The 23,206-nt window shown below is 47.6% G+C and overlaps 2 protein-coding genes across 38 annotated transcripts in view; one reads left to right on the top strand and one right to left on the bottom strand.

The window, feature by feature from the left end:
• Positions 1–23,206, top strand: part of LOC119389619 (uncharacterized) — a 106,743-nt gene that overhangs the window by 70,952 nt on the left and 12,585 nt on the right. For 10 of the 36 annotated variants that reach the window (XM_049414505.1, XM_049414503.1, XM_049414502.1 and 7 more), the window contains exons 8-11: positions 195–298; positions 1,602–1,681; positions 4,413–4,430; positions 15,692–15,760. In XM_049414505.1, coding sequence (XP_049270462.1) covers positions 195–298; positions 1,602–1,673 — 176 coding nt within the window. In that variant the 3' untranslated portion in view covers positions 1,674–1,681; positions 4,413–4,430; positions 15,692–15,760. Of the gene's footprint in view, positions 1–194; positions 299–1,601; positions 1,682–4,412; positions 4,431–15,691; positions 15,796–23,206 lie in introns of those variants that run through there. The other 26 variants (XR_007415712.1, XR_007415702.1, XR_007415718.1 and 23 more) reach the window with 6 other exon arrangements.
• Positions 1–23,206, bottom strand: part of LOC119389624 (contactin-1a) — a 250,246-nt gene that overhangs the window by 216,577 nt on the left and 10,463 nt on the right. The window lies entirely within an intron of this gene.

Below are 23,206 nucleotides of genomic sequence, written 5' to 3'. Positions count from 1 at the left end.
GAATTTAACGCTTAATGACGTGTCTGTTTTTAAAGCCAGCCTTCACATTGTAGAGCACATAATTTAAAAACAGAAATTGTCTGCTTTCTTTTTCAAGAATAGAATTCTGTTAAAGGAGAATAGCAAATATTTTTTGTATGACCTCAGCATGTTTCCTGCAAACGTATTTAATTTTATGTATATTTTTACTGCAGTTGTGGAAGTGAGTGGCTCCAAGGACAGCAGCCGAGTGAGCCTTGGCAGCTTGGCCGAGGAGCCTGCCTTTGACTGGGGCAGGGTCGGGGACGATGTTATTGCAGTGAGTCAGCCATTATATATGGCTTTTCCTAGTCTACACTTGATATGCAAGTTGTGTTACGTCTAAGTCTTGACTTGCAGATAATGTGTGTTAAAAAAACGAAACTTCGCTCGGATGTGTGTTTCGAATGTGTGTGTATTGTATGCGATTTAGTTGCAGTTCAGTTGTGGTGCAGTTGTAAGTTCACGAGTCTGTGGTGCGGCGATTAACTGCTTATAAAACAGCTTGGGCTTTTATTGCCTTATGTTGTTGACTACAAAATTTAAACTTTTATTTCATGAGGTGCTGATTGATCAAGTCTCCAAAGCATGGATCTGTTTGACGTAAGCTAGTCACAATGGCCGTTGGAGCCTGCTTACATTGGGGAACATGACAATGCTCTTTACCAGTTATCACAAAATGGAGCTGTTAGAGTACCAATGTTGTCAAGCTTAAGGGGGGGGACGGTGATCAAATCGCGAAAATAGCCAAAAAAATCAATTTTTGGAAAACACTCGTTTTGGCATCTCTTGTCTCTTATTTACACAGTATCTAAACGATTACGCTGAAAATGCACAGTATGTGCCCGAAAAAAATAATTTTGTAAGTGAGGTCGGTGAAAAAGAAGCCCAAAATCGTGCTAAAACGGCGCAATTCACGGCGTCGTATCTCGTCTTTCCTGCCACCGAGCGTCGTCATCCTGGCGTCATTTTAAAGCTCAAAGTTCCGCCTTTCCGTTCCCCTCTTTCTCGCTTTTGATCACCGCATAGAAAAAGTGCAAAGAACAAAAAAATCGGAGGGCGTTCTCACGAACCTTGCTATGTACACGGCACTTCTATTGGCGGAGCAGACGGCACCATTGAGATACGCTTGTCTATTGGTTGTTGCCACGGTGACGGCCGCTGTATTTACGAGCGGAGTGCTTGCTGCTTGATCACTCCGCGGCCGTAAGCACATGAATGGCCGCTGTTCAAAAGGTCTCGGGTGTACTTCTTACAACCAATGCACCGAGATCTGTATCAGGCGTTAAATGCTCCTAGGTGCTCATTCTACACCAGCTCATGTCCGCACACTTCTATGCAGCAGTAAAGCTAACTGCATCAAATAGCACGTACAATTCAACGCTTTGTTGTTGTGGCTTTGCGAAAAGAAAGCTCTGTGCCCATTCATTCTGTGATATTCCCAAACTTGTAATCGTGTGGACTAGAGCTACAGGCAGTTTGCTCCATGTGACTTGAGCGCCTTGTCAAAAGACACTTCAAGCACAAACATAGATGTTAACAGCCATGAAAAGTTTGCTTACAATTAATTTTGTTGTGTGCAGGTGCGACATTTCTTTGCACGATGTCGGCGTTCAGACAGACGAGCTGTTTATACTAGAAATCTGGAGACCTGACGTGGAGGGTGAGTCTTCTGTACATGCATATAAACAATACTATAGCTTGTATATTAACTAACTTTGAATGGCTTTCAAGATGCCCCTGTAAGCGAGCGAGAAGCAATAGTGTCACATCGTGCAAACACAAGCCAAACCAAATTATGGCACCCTCTCATGAAGCAAGCACTTGGCGTATAGGCAAGGCATTGCACATAAAACAAATATTTATACTCACATGGGCTATGACAGACTGAATTTTAACCTGCTTTCTATTGCAGTAGTAGAAAATTTAGGTGGTTACTCTAATTAAGTGGTCAGTACTTCTCCAGGTGGAGCATGTGGTGTATTGTATTAATTGCACAACAGCCAAAACTGGAAGATATCCTCTTGCCATGGAATTGCTGAGCACAGCCATTGCAGTTTCTATAGCAGCCTGGCCAGAAATGGACCTATCTATAAGGGTACGACTGTGAATGGATGTGCATGCACAGCGACATATTTTGGCACAAGGCAGTTCCTTTGTCACTTCATGCAGAAATGAAGTCCTGCATTATTTTGCAGTTTTTCATAAGGTCAAGCTTTAAGAAAGCCCACATCTGTGGCACACTGGACCACGACCGTGGCTTGTATAATGCAGCTAAGGAGAAAGTTCAGCACAGTTTCATTTACACAATGAAAACAAGGTGGATCAACACAACTACAGAAACACTGTGGTCCTGCATCACCACAGGTATATTCGATTACACTGTTCATGTCATACTTTTGCCAGCTATTCAAGGTGCCACTTTTCAGCCATTGAGGGAGGCATCATCAGCACAAAGCACTCAGTGCGCATTGCTACTTTAAATGTGTATTAGGGTGATATGATGAGATAGCCTGAACGAGAAATGATGCAAGGTAACTATTAAGAAGTTGGTAACTTTTAAAGCGAATCATTCCTTTGTCATTTTGAAGTGCATTATGTTTGCAAGGCTGCGGTATGTCTTCCGTCTTTACAGCACTCACTGAAAGGTCTTGTACGTGACTTTGTAGGCAGATTCAACACATGGAATTCACATACATCATGTGGAAAGTGCCTGTAACGTCATGCCCTCTGAACTCATGCATGCACAGGAACACACGTTCTACACAGAGCCGTATATTCGCTTTCGGAGAGTTCGGCGCTCTTTTGATCTCGCCGCCTGTCTGGCACAGCGCGCTTCCGCGCCGCCGACGCCATTTCGGCCGAGGTTTCTCGTGATGCCTGTACCCGTGACGTCGCTGTCGGCATTTATTCTTCCTCTGTGACCGACCTGGTGTGTCTTTGCTGCTGTTCGTGCACGTGTCGGCTGCGTGGAACATCGTGGACCTGCACGGACGTCGCAATGGGGGCTTGCAGCGCAGTAGCCCGCGGCGGCGGGAGTTGGCGACGCTAGGTTTGTCACGTACGGTGACGCCGAAAACAGAGCACTCTATACTCCCACTTGCGCGACGCAGTACGTCGCCTTGACGCATGCGCAATTGAGCGCACTTGGCGTCCCTTCTTCACATAGAGACACAGACGCAGTTCAGTCTGGATAAACGTCGCCGGCGTGGAATGCAGCATGTCGCATCTCGCGCCGGCTGCAGCCGGGGCGCGTTGACGGACGCTGGGCGCGTCAGTCGCATCGCGCGTTGGCCTATAGAGTGCTGCACGTTTGTTAGCGTAGCGTCACTGTGCCGAGCGTGCGCGCGCGTCGACGTTACGCTGGAGTATATCAGCCCCTTAACTCGCTGAAGAAAGGGTTCGCCAGAGACGGAGCGTTGCGGGCGCACGCCAACGCGAGCTTACAGTGCCACGGCACAAAATGGCTGGCGGACAGCGCCGCCGCTAAATTTGGATGGTTTGTTGGCTCCGCCCCTCCGCCGAACTCTCCGAAGGAATATACGGCTCTGGTTCTACACATGCTGTGTAGAACATAGAAGGTGCAAAATTCAATTACATCTTCAAGATTTGTACTCTTGAGAGAGGGCAAACAGCAGGTTAGCCCAATGCAACACAAAGAACGATGCGTATCATGCAGACGGAAGATGTTTCTCCTACAAACTGCCCTTACGTGTGTGCACACTTCAAAATATAGCTAGTCTTTGTCAGGAGGTACTGTGTGATTGAAAATGACTTAAATCTTCCAAAACCAAAGGGTCATGAAAAATGGTGAACACAGGACATTTGCAAAGATGCGTGACATAAGGACAATGGCACAAAGAAACTGGCAAACTTCAGAAATTGTGGGCCATGAACTCATTTTGCTGTATTACGTGCACGGTAGGAACATAAGTCACATTGCACATAGCAGCCCTCCAGCTAGATTTCTATCACATAGCAAAGTTCTTTAGTTCCAAAATTTACCAGACAGTTGCCACGCATAATGTTAACGATGTGCCAAATACAATTGCTTAGTCAATACAATAGCAAGTCACAAATACAATAGCGTCACAAGTATGATGCCTCCAGCCATCACCCACTTTTTTGATTTATTCATAATCATAAGGAATAAATACGGAAACATGATGCTGATTTCTGCAGTTTATTTTGCAGCTGTGACACAATGCAGATCACAGTCACACATTTTAGTTGGCCTTACTTACACAAGCATGTAAACGAGGAATATCTGAACTGCTTGATTGGAATCACAGACCATCTTTTGGTGCTTCCTATGTACTCTGCTGGAAAAGTTGTGTGGTTTTGATGAGGTTTTATTAAAGTAATGCTAAATTTGAACTATTCTCCTTTTACAGATGACGATTGGCCACAAGGCAAGTATATTGTTTGGACTTGCTTAAAATGAATATTTCACTATTTCCAACGTTAGTCGTGCAAAAGTACAGCATGAGCCAAATGAGTAACTTAAAATAGTTGTAGAGTTGCTTGACGCTTCTGTGTGTGTCATTTGACCCGTGTAGGAGTGTTACCGGCAAGAGTCGCCTGACTCCCTCAGAAGTGGTAATGTGATCCTTAAGATAAGAGTCCTTTCATTCTTCCTAAGTGTCAAGGTACTTTCCTAGAGCGCACCCGCTCCGACCCACCAAGAGTGTTAACGTGTCCTCTTCAAAGAGAGTTGTATATGTGGCAAGTCAGAACCCTCCGAAGAGAGTCACACCTACTGGTTTTTTTTCTTAGAGTGAAACTGACGGAAAAAAAGACAAATTGCTTTAACCCTTTGTGTGTTCATAGTTATTTTTCACATAACAGAAATATGCCAGCTGAATATCTAAATAACGTGCTTAGAAATAGTATGAAGCAGTTTTCACCAAAACCATTATTTCAACAAAACCCAGGTACGACCATTACTTCACGAGAAAAAAGTGGGATGTACCTGCGCCACTGACCCATGACGTGTCTTTGAAAAAGTGGGACAACACCTGTCCCATTGTCTCATCAGGGTACTAAGCTGTAATACTTTTGCCAATTTCTCGCACAAAAGGCCCGAAGCAAGTGATACAGGGGGGCACTTAAAATACTGTGCAAAAAAAATTTGTGGTGGACCTTTTTGCAGATGTGGTACACAGTCTGCAACTGACCTGTTGTGCTGTGCCCTGTGGCTCTATCCTAACCTCTTTGCATACACCACCATTTTGGCTCCTTTCTGTCTCTTCGGTTGGTGTAGATAAGGACGCACACCTCAGTTATGCCTGTATTTCCACCCATATTTAAGGTCTCTTCGATTTGGCTTGCACTGCCTGCACTAGTTCTGGAAAGTGCCGTGGCGGTGCGAAGCGGTGCTGTGAGCGCGGCAGCACCGGTTTCAGCAAGTGCCGGTGCAGCCGCGCACATACTGACACTACAACGCGGCGGCTGCCACCAAAACAAAGATGCAGATGCAGGCTGTGTTGGCTGAACAGCCGACGCGACGTGTATCGCTGGTGTTGTTTACCAAAAAACACTGCGCGGCGGCACTCTTCATAGCTGCCGTATGGAACTGTTTGACTCTGCAGCGACGACGATTCCGACAACGGCGACCCTCACGATGACTCCGAGGATAATTTTGACGGTGTATGTGTTTTGGTCGCCTGCATGTTGGTACGTGAAGATGTAACTCTTGTTCCCGTGTACGAGAACGTCGTCGGCAAGTTCCATCAGTATGATTTCAAGAGACTGTTCAGGCTATCCTAGAGAGACGTTTGACTGGTTCAATGGAAAATTTCGCTGGTTTCGAACCTTCTATGAAGGTGCGTGCGAGGCCATGCAACAAGAAAAAACAAAAATATCTTGGGTCCTTTGACCGACGCTAAGACGGCTTAACGCGAAAGTTCAGTTCAGTTATCCAGGAAAGTGTACGCTCGCAAATTTGTGCTCAAATAATTTTACCGACGTCGCCACTTTTTTGCACGCTAGACTAGAGAACGAATGTGGAATTCTTGTAGACCATTAATACGCACGCTCGCATGATGAATACATTTTTAAACTCAAAAGCTTTTCTAGAAGACTTCCTATAGCCTCAGCTTCACGATTTCGCAAAGGCGAACTGAGAGCGCAGCTCGCAAGTCGCGCCACGTCTGTATTACTTTTTTTTTTTTGTGTACCATTCGTATTGCCGTCAAGCACGGTGGATTTTTCTGCTCACGAGAGATGTAAAAAGATCCGCCTTAATAGCTGCCGAAAAGACGTGGCTAAGATTGCCCGTCGGAGTCAGCAGTTTAACATGCTTTTTGCACGCCCCTGAACAACAACACGCAGCGTCGTCTGCTCTAAGCTTGGGAGGAGGACGGGGCGCACGCCATGCTGCACTTCTTTGCACCTCCTCTTGAGCGAGTGCAGGCCGGCAGAGAACTCGTGCAGAACTACGCTTGCACCTTGACAGAACGAGGAAACCGGTGCAGCGGGCGCGCGCAGCACTAGCAAAACGAGGAGGACGGTGCTGCAGCCGTTGAACTGGTGCCGCTGGTGCAGCCAAATCGAAGAGACCTATAAATTGTGGCTGTGTATCAAGGCAAAGCCACATCAATGTGGTGTCACCAAATGCATTGAATCCTGTAAGTGCATTTACGACTGCTGCATCAGGTTCATTAGCTCTATTCAGATCTGCGGTATTGGCTTTTCAAATTAGAAACTTGTATACTCATGTTCGCTTTCACCTCGCTAATAATAATGTCGGGGCTTTTACGTCCCAAACCACAATATGATTGAGGGGCTCCGTAGTGGAGGGCTCCGGAAATTTTGACCATCTGGTGCTCTTTAACGTGGACTAACATCACGCAGTACATGGGCCTTTAGCATTTCGCCTCCATCGAAATGTGACGGCCTCAGCCGGGATCGAACACGCGACTTGGCTGTGTACAGCATGAATCCCATTAATCTTTTCCTTCGGCTCTTAATTTCAGGAACAACATTTTAGCCATGCTTTTGGTCACATTGCCAATGCTCACATTGTCAATGGTCACATTGCCAAAGGCTCTTTCAGTCTTAGAAACTGCTTCAGCCTCTTCAGACCAGACTGCCATAACATGCACAGATGCACCTTTGTCTGTCAAAAATTTTGTTCCCGAGGTTTATGTAGATCTGGGTGTGACTAACATATTAGTGATGGAAATCTGGCCACATTGATGTCTATTCTGCAGTTGCATGTGCTACACCTTTGATAATTGTTGGGTTTATATGACCAATACCACCACATGATTATGAGTGATATGCAGGCACCGGAATCTATGCTCTTCAGAGCAAAATAAGCGCAAACTGCAGCCACGCACGAAGATTAGCTCCGGTAGTTGCGCACTACCCCATAAGTGCCGCACTTGGTTATGTGCGCTACCACAGCAAAATTTCGTGTGCACTGGCACGTGCTAATAGCAACGGCCTTTATTTATATCATGGCACTTCATGACGTACACCATTTTCATTGAGCGTTATAACATAACCCTGTACTAACACTTCATTAACACAGAATTGTAAAGGTTCTATGCAGACCATGCGACTGCATCGGTTTATTGAGACATTTTAACCTCGTCGTCTTCTTCTTCGTCTGGCTCTCCTCGCTGGCATTACCGATGTGGATCACGACACTGCCGGCTGTCATTCCCTAGCGCTGGTAATATCGTACCACGTTTCCTATGGACGCCTCTTCCGTCCTTCCATTTGGTCCAGTATAATACAATGTCTTCAGAAGTCCTTGTTGCTTAGCCCTTTTACAACGAAGTACAGACCAGGAATGGAACTTTGAGGTCCAACCCTTTCTTAACCAATATCATACACCCGGGATCGATATCTGGCATCTTTGTGCTATGGCGACGGTCAAAATTCTTCTTTATGGTACTTCTGTATTTCTTTTGCTGGAGTTAGCTCTTTGGGTGTTCCTTCAAACAATCCTGCCAACTAAGCCCAGCTCTTGTCAGCTGGTAACCAAGGAACAGTACCAAAGGCGGCAGTGTTGCGGAATGGGCGCCTTCATTCCATTCTAATTCCATTCCTTTCAATTCCTCGGAATGAAAAAACTTAGACCCATTCCCACTCCGGGAATGGCCGGGCAGTTCAATTCCATTCCTGTAATTACTCAACATAGGAAAGGTATCTTCATAGTTTTATCGAGTTAAGAATGAACGCCCTGTAAAGCTGATGTCACCATATGCATTAAGAACTGCAAAAGTACGCAATACACGTTATCAAGGTCGAGGGATAGTAGCTTGGTGACATATCTCGTGCAGTACAACCACCCTACTAATTCCCATAGGGGCAGTTCTCCCGCTACTATAGTGTTGGCATGGTCAGCATGCTTGAACGAATGGTGATGTTTTGAATTAAAATTGAAATTGAAATTTTTATTTCGCAACAAGAACACGTTACGAGGAGGGCAGGTAAAAGCTGCGAGAACAGCTTTAGTAGCCCTGACCCTCTAGTACACAGGGTAGCACAGACGATGTGGGGCTAAGTACAACCAAATTAAAAGAAAAGTATGTTTCACAATGTGCTTTAATAAAAACAAAATAAAAAAAAGATTACAGTGCAGGCATAAAAAAGGTAGTCGCCTCATCACATTATACAAGCACTAATCGCACTTGTTTGGTGATATGCTAGATATGTCAATGTTATGTTCCTCTGTTATGGCGGTTTAGAAGTGCAGGCAGTTGAAACTTTAACATTTGATTTCCGTAATTTGTTCTACATTTCGATATGTACCACACTTCAAGTTGACGTACATTATAAGCTAGGGAAATTTTCTCTACACCTTGCTATTCTTGCAGTTGTATCATTATTTTCCAATAAACCGAACCTATATAGACGACTTAGTGTGTAATCAGGTATGATGCAACCTGAATGATGCAGTATCTTTTAAATAATTCTGCTGTGTAGCAGTGATATGGTACTTTACGGGGTAGACGCAAAGCTTTCTTTTGCAAAGCTTTCTTTTGCTAATGTTTACAGTTGTCGTTGTGGACCATACAAGAAAGGCATAATTTAATAAAGAAGAAAACAATGAGTTATATATGAGCATGTTGACAGAAACCGGAAAGAAGTAGCAATGGCGGCGCATAACGCCGATTATCCGAGATAGTTTAGTAATAATATGGTTCACATGATCATCCCATGTCATGTTTTGCGAAAAATACACGCCTAATCATTTAAAACTTTTGACAACTTCGATTTTTGAGTTATTTAACGAAATGATGGGAAACTGAACTTGTGTGTGGCGGGGGTGAAATAAAACAGCTTTTGTTTTATTTATGTTTACTTTCAGGGGGTTTACTTGGACCCATGAATTAATTTCAAACAGTGCATTATTCGCTCGACTACCTAAATCGCTGCTACATCTGCTTGAAAAAAACAAACCCGTATCATCAGCGTATATAATGTAATGGGCTGATTCATCAATACGGACTACCTCATTAATATAAAGTATAAGGAAAAATGGTCCCAGGATGCTTCCTTGTGTGACGCCTGTTTTAATGGATTTTGTGGCGGAATGTTTGCCTTCAATTATGAGGAATTGAGTGCGGTGTTGCAAGTAAGACGTGATTAATTTGTGCGCAATGCCTCTTATACCGTAATGATCCAACTTTTGTAGGAGAATTTTATGAATAATGAGGTCGAAGGCCTTTGAGAAGTCCAGAAAAGGACAGAGTACCATATTTCGGGATTCAAAATTTTCTAGAGTGTATTCCTTTTGTGATGTATTCCTTTAATATTGTTTAAGCTTAAATGTGTTAAGTTAAAGCTGAAATGACGACATTGAGTATTTTTATGCTGACAAAAGTAGTGTTCAAGAAGACTAAGCAGTTGTGCCACGCCTCTGGAGCGGTCGTGAATATGGAGAAAACTAAGATTTGGTTAATGGGGAACAAAACCCTCTAGATCTACTGGTATTAGTAGGAACAGTGCACCGCTCAGGCACCTTGTCCCTTTGCATCAAATAGGGAATAAGGACAGAATTGTAGTAGGCGCGTTGCTTGTAAATGTACCGTGCTTGTAATCAGCCAAGCCATTTTAAAAATACGGCTTTATTGTTAAATTCGAGGCTGTGACTTAATAATGTTTGAAGTTTGAAAAACAGCGTGTAGGACGAAAACGTGCTTTATTTTCGGAAAAAGACGTAATTCCATTCCCATTCCATTCCTCCAAACGTTGTCCCCATTCCATTCCGGGGTCGCGGAAATGTAGAATGATTCCGGAATCATTGCAATTCCGGAGCGGCAACTCCACAACACTGAAAGGCGGCAAAATGTGGGCTGCACCTGATGCCGGTGGTGTAGGACCTGTTATGATGATATACTGCCGCCTCCAAAGCGCTCTTCCAGCCTCCCTTGAATCCCGGGTATAACTTGGGGTACATTTTCAGGTCTCTTATCAAGCGTTCGGCGAGAGTGTTAGCTTCAGGATGATAAGGTGCTGGATATCGAAGCGTAATATTTCTTTCACTGGCCCAATTGCGCAAATTTTCACTTCTAAACTCTGGTCCATTGTCCGCAACAACGATCTTGGTGTTCTTGAAGATTTCTCTCTCTAAAAGTGCTATGACGCAGTTGGCGTCTTCTCTTCCCGCTTTGGCGGCCACAAAGCGCGTGCACTCATCCACGGCGACCAGAAAAGCTTGAGTTCGTTTGACGCCTTCACTTTTCTTCTTAACTTCAGCGAAATCAAGGTGAACAACTTCGAATGGTATAGCTGAGTATTCTGGCATGACCATTCTGTTTCCACGCGGTTTGTATTTTGATTTCACCATCTGACACTCATGACACATCTTGACATAACTGGCATCATCTGCTTTCATGTTGTTCCATGTAAATCTCTGGGTGAGCTTGTGGTAGGTCTTTGAGAATCCATTGCGCCCTTCTGAATGTGGACTGCTGTGATATAAGTTCAGGACTTCTGGCACTTTTGTTTCTGGGACGCACATCTTCCCATTTCACAATTCCATTTCTTGGGTACCCTCCCATAGCTTCATCAAGTTAATGCTTTGTTTAGGAATTTCTTGCGGCACGTGGAGACGTGATAGTGCGTCAGCATATTGGTGCTTCTGGCCTGGTCTATGCATTATATCGAAACTAAATTGCTGAATTTCACTCACCCATCGAGCTATTCTGCCTTTTGGCTGTGTAAGTTGCAATAGGTACGTCAACGCCTGGTTATCAGTGAACAGGCTGAAATGTTTACCTTCCAGGTAACTTCTGAAGTACCTGAGCGACATTACGATGGCTAAAGCTTCCTTTTCTGTCATCGTGTAGTTTTCCTGCGTTTTCGTGAACGTACAGGAATAGTAGCCGATGACCTTAAGCTCTCTCCCAGGTTGCTCGTTTTCGTCCCGTTGATAAAAAATGGCGCCTGCAGTATAGTGAGATGTGTCGGTGTATAGTTCGAACGGTAAATCAAAGTCAGGCAGTGTCAATACAGGGTCGGATGAGATGACTTTGACAAGTTCCAGGTAGCTCTTCTCACATTCGTTGGACCAGACAAATGGAATTCCTTTCTGGGTCAGTGCGGTCAGACATTTTGTTTTTCTTACATAGTCTTCTATGAACGTGCGGAAGTGACCTGCGAGTCCAAGAAACACTCGTAAAGAATCTATGTCATAAAGCTTTGTCAGCTTCTTGATACGCATCACGCTCTCCTCTTTTGTACCCTTGGTTCCGCCGTCGAAAGTACTTCCCAGAAAGACTACTTTCCTGCAAAAGAACTCACTCTTCTTTATGTTGATTTTTAGTCTAGCAGCGCTAAGTGCCTCAAGGACTTTCTCTAGGTGCTCTCCGTGATCTTCCCGTGTTCTTGAGCATACGATGAGATCATCCACATGCACATTACAAAATATACCGATGAAGTTCTCGGGTACTCCATTCATCATCTCCTGAAACCATGCTCCAGAGTTTTTCCATCCGAATGGTAGTCTGTTGTACTCATAGATATCGAAAGGGATGACAAATGCGGTAAACTTTTTCGTATCTTCTTTTAGTGGCACCTGCCAGTATCCTTTACACAAGTCAATGTGGGAAAACCATTGACATCACCCAGTCTCGTCAATGATTTCATCAATTCTTGGCATTGGGTAGGGGAAAAGATCAGTTTGTTTATTTATTAGTCTGTAATGCTTACATAGACGAAATGACCCATCTTCTTTCGGGACAGTTGTAATGGGCGAAGCAAAGGATGAAGTTGAAGGTCTGATGATTCCCGCTTCCAGCATCCCTTGGAGCTCCTGCTTCAACCAGACTTTCTTGTCGTGACTGAGGCTATATGGCTTTCTCTTGACGATAGTGCTGTCGCGTAATAAGAAGGGTACCTCAATGACTGTTGTGGCTTCCGGGTAAGAACCAATGCACAGAAGCTCCGGAAACATCAACGGTACATCTTTTTTTGGAAGATGGCTTACAATCAGCCCTATGAGTGATATGAAGTTTACCGCACTCCGTTCCAATCGTCGCCACATCGTTCCAGAGGATATTAACCTTCATCCGTGTCATATTAGGCCTTGGTAAGATAAAGTCAAAGTTGACTTTGGGAACTACCATAGCTTCCCAAAGTCAATTTCTCGCCTTCATACTCCTAGGTAAACTTCTGTCCATCTATAATATTCTCTACAAGAGCTGTCGTAGCCGCACACACGAATAGATTTTCCATGCACAATGTTGCTAGCCTTGACTAGGCTCTCGTTGATTAAACTTACAGAAGTGCCAGTGTCAATCAAAACTGACAGAATTCGGCCATTGACTAACATCGGGACACTCAATATTCCAGTCTTTGTGAGAAGTAGTTTCCTCAACAGTGCATGTTTCTCGACTGAAGTCTTGACACTGTTCAAATAATCCCATACTGGGGGGGGGGGGGGGGGGGGATGCTGGGATACTTTGAGTGACATAATCATCTGCCTCCCATGACGATGTCTTCTTGCCACGGTAATCACCTATGCTGATATTTGTCACCTTATCAGGTGTACTATAATCTGGGGCTGTTGTATATGTATTTTCAATGCCAAGAGTAGCTCGTCCTTAGAGGCGATCGACCTTGCTTGCATCTGCCTTTGGTAATACCTTGTCATACCATGCATGACAAGAGCAATGACTGACTAGTCCGCCAATGTTCGTAACCGCCACTTTTCTTTAAACGTACTCCCCGATATTAGTGCATCTCTGTCTGTAGATGAGGGCACTATTCCAAAGCTCTACAGGATTCATCTCGAAAGCACTTCCAAAGCTTTTCCTCCATGCTGCCCAAGAAGTGCTTGCATGAGATAATATTTGCAAGTCAAACCACTTCCGTGCGTTCCCACAGAGAAAATGCCTCATATTAAATATGTGGTCTTCATCGCTTGTCCACTGGTTTCTAGTACATGCATATTCGTAAAAATCCAGCCATACAGTGGCGCTTGACGAATTGCCGTCAAACACCTCAGGTCTCACATAAACGTCCTTCTTGTCCCTCGTATTTGCAGCTTCAACAAGAAGTCCTAAAAGCTGCTCCTGCTGCGTCATATATAGCTTCTGCATTTCGAGTAGTGCGTTAATGACACCTGAAGTGTTGCAATGAGTGCCGCTTGTTGGTGTTCGTATTTCAAACACCGGCGGAGGCGCCAAATTTTCAAGAGTCATGCTCACAGTCACACTACCTTGAGTGACAAGGCCATCAACCGTAGCTCCGGCGAGATTGGCAATCGTCTGCAGAAGACTAGGAGTTGTAGTGCCCTCCTGCAACTCGACGTATTGCTGGCCATCTACCTGGAAGCCCACGATGAGAGGTCGCTCCTGATGGCGAGTGAAGTCGAACTTGATCTTCATTTGCAGGTTCTTGACCTCGGCTGCGCCAATGTAAAGTTTCTATGCAGACCATGCGACTGCATCGGTTTGTTGAGACATTTTAACCTCGTCGTCGTCTTCTTCTTCTTGGCTCTCCTCGCTAGCGATGTGGATCGCTGCAAGAATGTAGTTCAGTAATAAGATATTAAACAGTTAAAAAGCTGTGTGACTCACCACACCAGGGCTTAAAGTCAGGGAAGGTTTGGGGGCCCAGCCCCTCCCTTCCGTTCTTTAAGGAGGGGCTGTACGAGGGCGGTCCGATAAGTATTTAGCCTCACTGCGAGAGCGCGACGCTATCGCATGAGACATATACCGAGGTTGAGTACGCTCTCTTAGAGGGACACATGCAAAGGTCCACTCGAATCGGGCTCGCGGTTTTGTTTTGGCCGCTTGAGGAAGCAGGTGATTTTCGTGTGTCCGTTAAAAATGGAAAAAAAGCAATATCGGTCGGCGATTCGATTCTTGTTTTTGGAAGGGAAATCGTGCAGCGAAATCAAAGAGCGACTGGATGCCGTCTACGGTGAGTCTTCTCCTTCGAAGGCAATCGTCAAAAATTGGTTCAACGAGTTTAAACGTGGTCGCACATCGGTTTTTGATGAGCCTCGCCCAGGGGCCCCGCCAACGGCTACCACGGCCGATAACGTGGCAAAAATCCACGACCTCGTATTGGCAGACCGCCGACTGATCTTGCGCGAGATAGCTGAGACAGTAGGCATCTCAAAAGACCGCGTGGATTATATCCTGCATGAAATTTTGGGCATGAGAAAGCGCTCGGCGCGATGGCTGCCGCGTTTGCTCACTCCGGACAACAAGCGCGTCCGTGAGACCACTTCACAGCAGTGTTTGAAGCTGTTTAAGCGTAATCCGAAGGGGTTCCTGCGCCGTTTTGTGACCGTCGACAAAACATGGCTCCACTGGTACACACCAGAGACCAAAGAACAGTCGAAACAGTAGACTGCACCCGGAGAACCTGCTCCGAAGAAGGTGAAGACTGTCGCATCGGCCGGAAAGGTGATGGCCGCCATTTTCTGGGATTCTCAAGGTGTGATCTTCGTCGACTACATTGAGAAGGGCAAAACGGTGACAGGACCTTACCACGCCGAATTGCTGGGCCGATTCGACGCCGAATTGCGAAAAAAACGGCCACATTTGGGGAAAAAAAAAAAAGGTGCTCTTCCACCATGACAACGCGCCAGCTCACACCTGCGCCATCGCCACGGCCAAGATGGTCGAACTGGGCTACGAAGTGGTGCCCCAGTGAAAGGAAACTATGTTCCCTTTCAAGAATTAAATCGACACCATTCCAAAATTTTCGTTTTTCTTTTGAAGGCTAAGTACTTATCGGACCGCCCTCGTATGTATGTGTGTATGTATGTGTATAGGTCGCTGCCCTCTGAGGCCCCCCCCCCCCTCCAATGAAGGGAGACTTTAAGCCCTGCACCCAACAGAAGTTTCACATGAAGCAGCAGTTTTACTGGCAGCAGGTGATGAAAGAGCGCCATTCCAAAGAGAAGAATGCAGTGCGCCATAGGCATAGACCACAGAAAGTAACCAAGCGTGTTTTTTTTTAATCTAAGATTTGCTCCTATGGTTATCTTGCTTTCAGAAAATATGAATTTAACGCTTAATGACGTGTCTGTTTTTAAAGCCAGCCTTCACATTGTAGAGCACATAATTTAAAAACAAATTGTCTGCTTTCTTTTTCAAGAATAGAATTCTGTTAAAGGAGAATAGCAAATATTTTTTGTATGACCCCAGCATGTTTGTTGCAAACGTATTTAATTTTATGTATATTTTTACTGCAGTGGCAGAACTTTCCGGCTCCAACGATAGCAGCCGAGTAAGTCTCGGTAGTTTAGTCGAGGAGCCTGTCTTCGACTGGGGCAGAGTAGGGGACCATTTTATCGCAGTGAGTCAGCCATTATATATGGCTTTTCCTAGTCTACACTTGATATGCAAGTTGTGTTACGTCTAAGTCTTGGCTTGCAGATAATGTGTGTTAAAAAAACGAAACTTCGCTTGGATGTGTGTTTCGAATGTGTGTGTATTGTATGCGATTTAGTTGCAGTTCAGTTGTGATGCAGTTGCAAGTTCACGAGTCTGTGGTGCGGTGATTAACTGCTTATAAAACAGCTTGGGCTTTTATTGCCTTATATTGTTGACTACAAAATTTAAACTTTTATTTCATGAGGTGCTGATTGATCAAGTCTCCAAAGCATGGATCTGTTTGACGTAAGCTAGTCACAATGGCCGTTGGAGCCTGCTTACATTGGGGAACATGACAATACTCTTTACCAGTTATCACAAAATGGAGCTGTTAGAGTACCAATATTGTCAAGCTTAAGGGGGGACACGGTGATCAAATCACGAAAATAGCCAAAAAAATCAATTTTTGGAAAACACTCGTTTTGGCATCTCTTGTCTCTTATTTACACAGTATCTAAACGATTACGCTGAAAACGCACACTAAGTGCCCGAAAAAAATAATTTTGTAAGTGAGGTCGGTGAAAAAGAAGCCCAAAATCGTGCTAAAACGGCGCAATTCACGGCGTCGTATCTCGTCTTTCCTGCCACCGAGCGTCGCCACCCTGGCGTCATTTTAAAGCTCAAAGTTCCGCCTTTCCGTTCCCCTCTTTCTCGCTTACGATCACCGCATAGAAAAAGTGCAAAGAACAAAAAAATCGGAGGGCGTTCTCACGAACCTTGCAATGTACACGGCACTTCTATTGGCGGAGCAGACGACACCATTGAGATACACTTGTCTATTAGTTGTTGCCACGGTGACGGCCGCTGTATTTACGAGCGGAGTGCTTGCTGCTTGATCACTCCGCGGCCGTAAGCACATGAATGGCTGCTGTTCAAAAGGTCACGGGTGTACGGGAGGCAAAATGAAAGCCCCTTTAGTTTTGTACGGAGTAAAACGGGGGACGGTATCGCATGGATCGAGCGAGCCAGTGATTAGATTGGGACGTACCAACTGGATTGTCAGCACGTCGTGTCATCCCTTGCCGGGACAGTAATAAAGTGACAGCGATGTAAACCATAGCGCCTTATCATCAAAAAGCTAACTACCTATCAGATGACGCGCAAGTGCCGCTTTACCGGCTTTACTACGGAGACGATCTGCCGACGCTTGTTTTCGTGCTGCGCCGCTGACACCTGAGCTTCGTGCGCGCGCGTCCCTGGTCCCGTTTCGATAAAACGGGCGTCTAATGACCCCACTAGCGGAATAGCGTTCTCGTTTCACTTAGAATGGTTAATAATGTGCGAAAATGCGTCTGCAGTATAGTTCTGTGCGAAGTCGCCGTCAGCTTCGGACTGCCGAGAAGGCGTCGGCTCTGCGGCGCGGATGCGGTTTATCGTACAAGGAATTGAATCATTAGGCGTAAGTAGTTGACAGGGGTGATCACGAAGCTTCACCAAACTAATACACCACTATACGTTCCGTGGCCGCAAAAGTAGCGATACAGTCCAACATGTCCAAATGTTTATATGCAGCCTCGTGCACTAGCGTTCCAGGGGGCTGCACAAAAGCGTCTGCGGTAAATGATAGAGGGTAATAAACTTCCTAAATCAGGCCAAATTAAGAAGCAGAGGCCCAAAAGATTGCCTTCTGGCAAGGACACCAATTATTACTGTCCTGGCTGACTTTAGCATATTGTCAACTGCAACCAAAACTTTGTTGTCCATTTTCTCAAAAGAGTGTTTTCTGCCTGCCACTTTGCTTGTGGAAAGCATAGCACAACTATGGCTAGACCGATTTTTATGCTGTTTGTTTTTATTGTAATCCATAGACTACGCTATACTTCAACACACTCTTGGAATTTTTGTTTAAGCTTTCATTTTTTTTTTCTTATTTCATAATTACTGCATGGCACGATTAGCTGAGACAAAGACATTTGTATGTCATGTTCCGCAGAAAATTACATGGGCTGTAAAAAAAAAATCTAAAAGTGTCATTAAGTACAAACAGTATGTGAGCAAAGATACAAAGTAGTTCCAGCCTCCTAGTGTGTTTCATCACTGTGCCAGGCTTTCCACAAGGAAGGAACATGTGAATTTTTATAATATAAAAACTAGTGAAGATATCTTACTGAAAATTTGAATTTGCCTTTTTAAGATGATTTGTAGTGCTTGTGCTAAATTTCATCAACCTAGACCAAGAAACTAAAAAGTTACAAACGATCCCCGCGTCCCCCCCTCAAAAAGAGATGTTTAAGAATGAAGAGGGTGTATACAAATGGACGCACTGTGTCGGCCTTCCTTGTAAATGAGCAGGCAGCTGAGGCATGACAGAATTAGGATGGTGCCCATGACCATAGAGACGGCCCCCATCCATGCCGCCGTGCTGAAGTCATCCCCACCGGCAAACGTCTTCTGCACAACTTCTGTATCACCAGGTGAAAAAAAAAAAAAAAAACAAAGCAAAGCATCCCGTCAAGACCCGAGTACACCACTGCTGTCTTGCTCTGCTCATAGTGTCATCAATTCGCTTTTCTCATGCTCTATGAGTATGTTGTCGTTGCTATCATGCTTTTGCACATACTCCGGCTTTCAAGTTCACAGGTTCACGATTGCTGTAACACGGGCTTGGCAGCAATGGCATGAACCTTGCAGAGCCTATGGTTCATAGAGAGGGCACGAACACGTTTTCAGTGCTCTACAAGTGATAGTCGAACGAGGAATGTGGATGGAGCCAACAAATCCCCTTGTTGAAGTGCTGGCTCCAGAGACATTCCAGGGTGTCTACCAAGTTGACATTTCTAAATTCCCCGAGTTTTCCAGGTTTTCCCTGAGTGTTCTTGCTAAAATTCCCAGAGTGAAACAGAACTTTGTTTTATGTCAAGATGGGTCGCTCGATGATGTCACTCTCCAGTAAGCACATTATAATAAAGATGACTTAATTCCATTTGAATAGTACAGAGAACAAAGGCTGAAGCAGTAGTGCATTTTGGTGGGTCATGCATATCTAAAACAGCCCAGAGGGGATTATGGCGGCGCCTAAAAAGCCTTCGTTGGAAATGCGCATAAGGAAGCAGGAAAAGGTATAGCGATGAGGAGAGAGATAGAGAACAGGGACAAGATTCAAGATTCTCTTTACCTCTTTTGGGCAGTGGTAGGCAAAGCAACCTGACAAAGGGGGCAAACTCGACAAGCAGCCTGACAAGGGAGGTAGACGACAGGCACTGAAGGGAGGGGACGGGGGCTGGCTTGGGGGGGGGGGGGGGGGGCGAGGGGGTATCGGCGCTACCGCCACCCCTCTCTGGTTACGCCACTGCTATGGCTTCAACTGAAGTTTTGCAATTAGAGCACAACACCTATAAAGGTATGAGCCGTCTGCTGATATCCCCTCTAAAGATATCGCGGCACACGCGACCACACCCGCTGGTACAAAGTACGCACTTCCTGTCGGACTCGCGCAGCCTCCCCACCCCCCCCCCACCCCACCCCAAAACCCTACGGCTCCTATCTCCATGTGCCCATCGCGCGAAGGACACGGTCGGTCGGTCGTCGGTCGGTCGGTCGGTCGGGCGGTCGGTCGGGCGGTCGGTCGGTATCGGTCGGTCGGTCGGTCGGTCGGATCGGTCGGTCGGTCGGTCGGTCGGTCGGTCGGCTCGGTCGGTCGGTCGGGGTCGGTCGGCGGTCGGTCGGTCGGTCGGTCGGTCGGTCGGTCGGTCGGTCGGGTCGGTCGGTCGTCGGTCGGTGCGGTCGGTCGGGCGGTCGGTCGGTCGGTCGGTCGGCTCGGTCGGTCGGTCGGTCGGTCGGTCGGTCGGTGGTCGGTCGGTCGGTCGGTCGGTCGGGCTCGGTCGGTCGGTCGGTCGGTCGGTCGGTCGGTCGGTCGTCGGCGGTCGGTCGGTCGGTCGGTCGGTCGGTCGGTCGGTCGGTCGGTCTGTGGTCGGTCGGTCGGTCGGTCGGGTCGGTCGGTCGGTCGGTCGGTCGGTCGGTCGGTGCTCGGTCGGTCGGTCGGTCGGTCGGTCGGTCGGTCGGGTCGGCTCGGTCGGTCGGTCGGTCGGTCGGTCGGCGGCGGTCGGGTCGGTCGGTCGGTCGGTCGGTCGGCGGTCGGTCGGTCGGGATCGGTCGGCTCGGTCGCGACGGTCGGTCGGTTCGGTCGGTCGGTCGTCGGTCGGGGGGTCGGCGGTCGGTCGGTCGGCTCGGTCGGTCGGTCGGTCGGTCGGTCGGTCGGTGGGTCGGTCGGTCGGTCGTCGGTTCGGTCGGTCGTTTCGGTCGGTCGGTCGGTCGGTCGGCTGGTCGGTCGGTCGGTCGGTCGGTCGGTCGGTCGTCGGTCGGTCGGTCGGTCGGTCGGCGGTCGGTCGGTCGGTCTCACTCACACATACAGTATACCACGAGCAGGGTGATGTAATCGCGATTTAAACTTGATGAGGAAGATCATGGCGAAGGCAAAACATTTGCCTAGAGTGTGTAGGGTTTTGCGGCTGCATCTAGCCCTGAACCCTTTAGAGATGAGGCCAAGACCCAAAGAGATGCATCTTTACTGGTCCAAGCCTTGGCCGCAACTGCCCGCTGCCAGCGGCTGCCGCGTGACACGAGCGCACATGCGATCGTCGTTTTCTTCTACGCGCTCACAGCCGCCGAGCACCCCCATACTGCCCCCTCCCCTCGGAAAAAAGTGAGCGAGAAGTACGCGGGCAACTTCACAAGGGTAGCGCGCGCACTGTCCTGGCTATCCTTGGCCACGACGAACTGCACGTGGCACACACGACCACATGCCGGTGCTGTCCGCCCACAACTCTCTGTGGGACCTCATGGGCTGCCGGTCATGGGAACTTCTGACGCGCACAGCAGAGGCAACTCTGCTGCCGCCCAAAGACGGAGGCGCACCGGACTCGCTCAGGTTGACGACCACGGTCGTCAGCATGACCACGGTCGAGAGCATGATAGAACGCCGATGCTCCTGGTGCAGCACCGGTCCCAGCGAGTCATAAGCTGTTGTCGTATGTCGTTGCCGTTGGAGCCCTCCAGACCATTCACGTGCGGGTGGCGGCCACTCCTCCAGGTAGTAGTCGTTGAACGCCAGTGACCTTGGCAGTCACGGCAGCGCGATGTCCCCAACGAAGCCCCGGCTGCATATGATATGCCTCCGGCGCGCACGCCTCCCTCGCTGATGTTACGCTGCGGGTCAGACACGCTGGTGCAATTGCGCACGTGCACGGCAAGTTCCACCTCGAGCGGATCCACCTGTTCTGCCGTCGTCTCCCGGGATTCCAGCAGCTGGGTTACCGCTTTCAGCCTGGGTTGTTGTTTATCCGCTTGCTGCTGTCTTGCCTCAAGCTCCTCCATCAGCCGCTTGTTCTCGATCTCAGCCGAGGCCAGCACCTGGTTCAGCTTTGCAAGCTCTTCCTGCATGGTCTCTAGCTCAGCCTCACTCCTCTTCAGACCGTGCTTGAGGATTGTCTCAGTGTCCGACGCCAGACTGAGCTGCTTCTCTAGCTCGGAGTCGGAGACCTTTGCCAACAAAGTCCTCTGGCTCTCCTCGAGCCCCTGGATCTGCTCCTGGTTCTTCTTGCACTCTGCCTCCTTCCAGTTCAGTTTCAAAATTAACCCCTTAACTGCTTTGGACGAGCAGAGCTCGTCCTGCCCAAACTGTCCCCAAACTGCTTTGGACGAGCAGAGCTTGTCCTAGCGGAATAGGTACTCCCCTCTGGCGTTCAGGACAAGAGGCGCTCTTCTACAGCTTAGATTGCGTGTAATCCACCAGATGGCAGCATTTACTTGGCAATTTATTTTTCTCCTGCGGAAAGAGCGCGGTTTTTGTATGAAAAGATGGCTTGCGGTGGCGGTCACCCATGCATAACTGGCTGGTCAACACGAAAAAGAGGCTGTTCATTTTCGTCATCTTCTTCGAGTGATGATCATTCGGATACAGATGTTTATCTTGTGTGCGGAAGTGAAGACAGCGAAAGCGGTGAATTGAGCATCTCCTCCGGAGATGATGAAAACAGCTCGGAAGCCAACGTCGCGAGTGCTCGCCAGTGGATCCTGCTTGATGCGGACAATCCTCCTGTGAAGCCTCCTCGCTTTCCATTCTTGGTCATTCCAGGCAAGACTTTCAAGTTGTCATTGCCAGATGACCTTATGGAATATATTCAGCAGTTTCTTCAAATGTGCTTCGTTTGCTCTCGGAAGCGAGGAGAAAACGGGGAAAAATTGAGAAAGGAAACTCGATTTTGGTCCAGGAGCTGCAACAGGCCCCCTTGCGTTATTCCGCGTTTTGATTTGACTAAGTATGTGGTACAAATATTTTTTCAACATCGACAAGCTGCTTTTTAGTACAATCAGATTCGAAATCAGCAATAAAAAAAATAGGCACTTTTGGTTGGGAAATTTTCAAAAAAATAAAGCACTTAAGGGGTTAATATCTGCGCTTGACTGGCCTCTCGGTCCTGTTGGGCCTGGGCGAGCTGCGCACTGAGAACAGCCGCTTGCATCCGTAGCTCGTCCAGCAGCCCTTCTTCATGGCTGCACCGCATGTTTGCCAGTTGAGTGTCCCGCTCCAGCAATTGCTCCTCGAACTTGGCACACTGCTGCTGCTGATCCTTGAGGCGCTGCTGAGCATCTGCAAGCAGCCTCTCCATGCGACTGTACTCCAGCGAGTCCTCGGCCACCTTTCGGTCCATGTTGAAGATCTGAGCTTCAAGGGTCTGGAGTTTGTGACTCCAGGATGTCTTGGCCTCGAAGAAATGTTGCCGCGACTCGTCCAGCTGCTGTTCGAGCTGTTTCTCCAGAGTACGGACCTTGTCCCTCAGGCCAGAAATGTGGTAGTCCTTTTCATTAATCATGGTGGTGGCCTTGGCTTTGTAGATGTCGTGCTCCTCCTTGAGACCATCATGTGCATGTGTCAAGTTTGCCAACTCACGTTCCAGCTGGCAGATGCGGGTAGCATGCTGCGATGTGTCCTGCTTGAGACGATCTACCTCAGCTTCAAGGGCAGCCTTGTCCCTCTCAAGGTCACGAGTGTGGACCACCTCGGTGCCGGACTCCGATTCGTCTGGTGTTAGTCTCGTGTCCCTGTGCTTCCGGTTCCTCCTCTTATTTCTCGTCTTCTTCCTTTTCTTCACGGCCGCCGCATTGTCATCATCCCGGGACTTCCTGACCTCTGCTTCAATGTCGTCGCAGTCACCGGCCGTGTCCCCAGAAATCGCGTCGTCCAACGCTGTGTTCGCCACACCGTTCCTGGACGCTGCACCCTCGCTGACGGACGATGCATCGCCACCGCATCGCTGGTCGTCCCGCGGTGCCGGCCCGCCGCACAAGCCCACACGAGCCTCGACGCCGACCTCGTCAGCGCACGCATCGTCGCC

The sequence above is a fragment of the Rhipicephalus sanguineus genome, chromosome 4 (assembly GCF_013339695.2).
Source record: "Rhipicephalus sanguineus isolate Rsan-2018 chromosome 4, BIME_Rsan_1.4, whole genome shotgun sequence".
NCBI classification, from domain to species: domain Eukaryota; kingdom Metazoa; phylum Arthropoda; class Arachnida; order Ixodida; family Ixodidae; genus Rhipicephalus; species Rhipicephalus sanguineus.
This window is presented reverse-complemented; position numbering and strand designations above follow the sequence as displayed.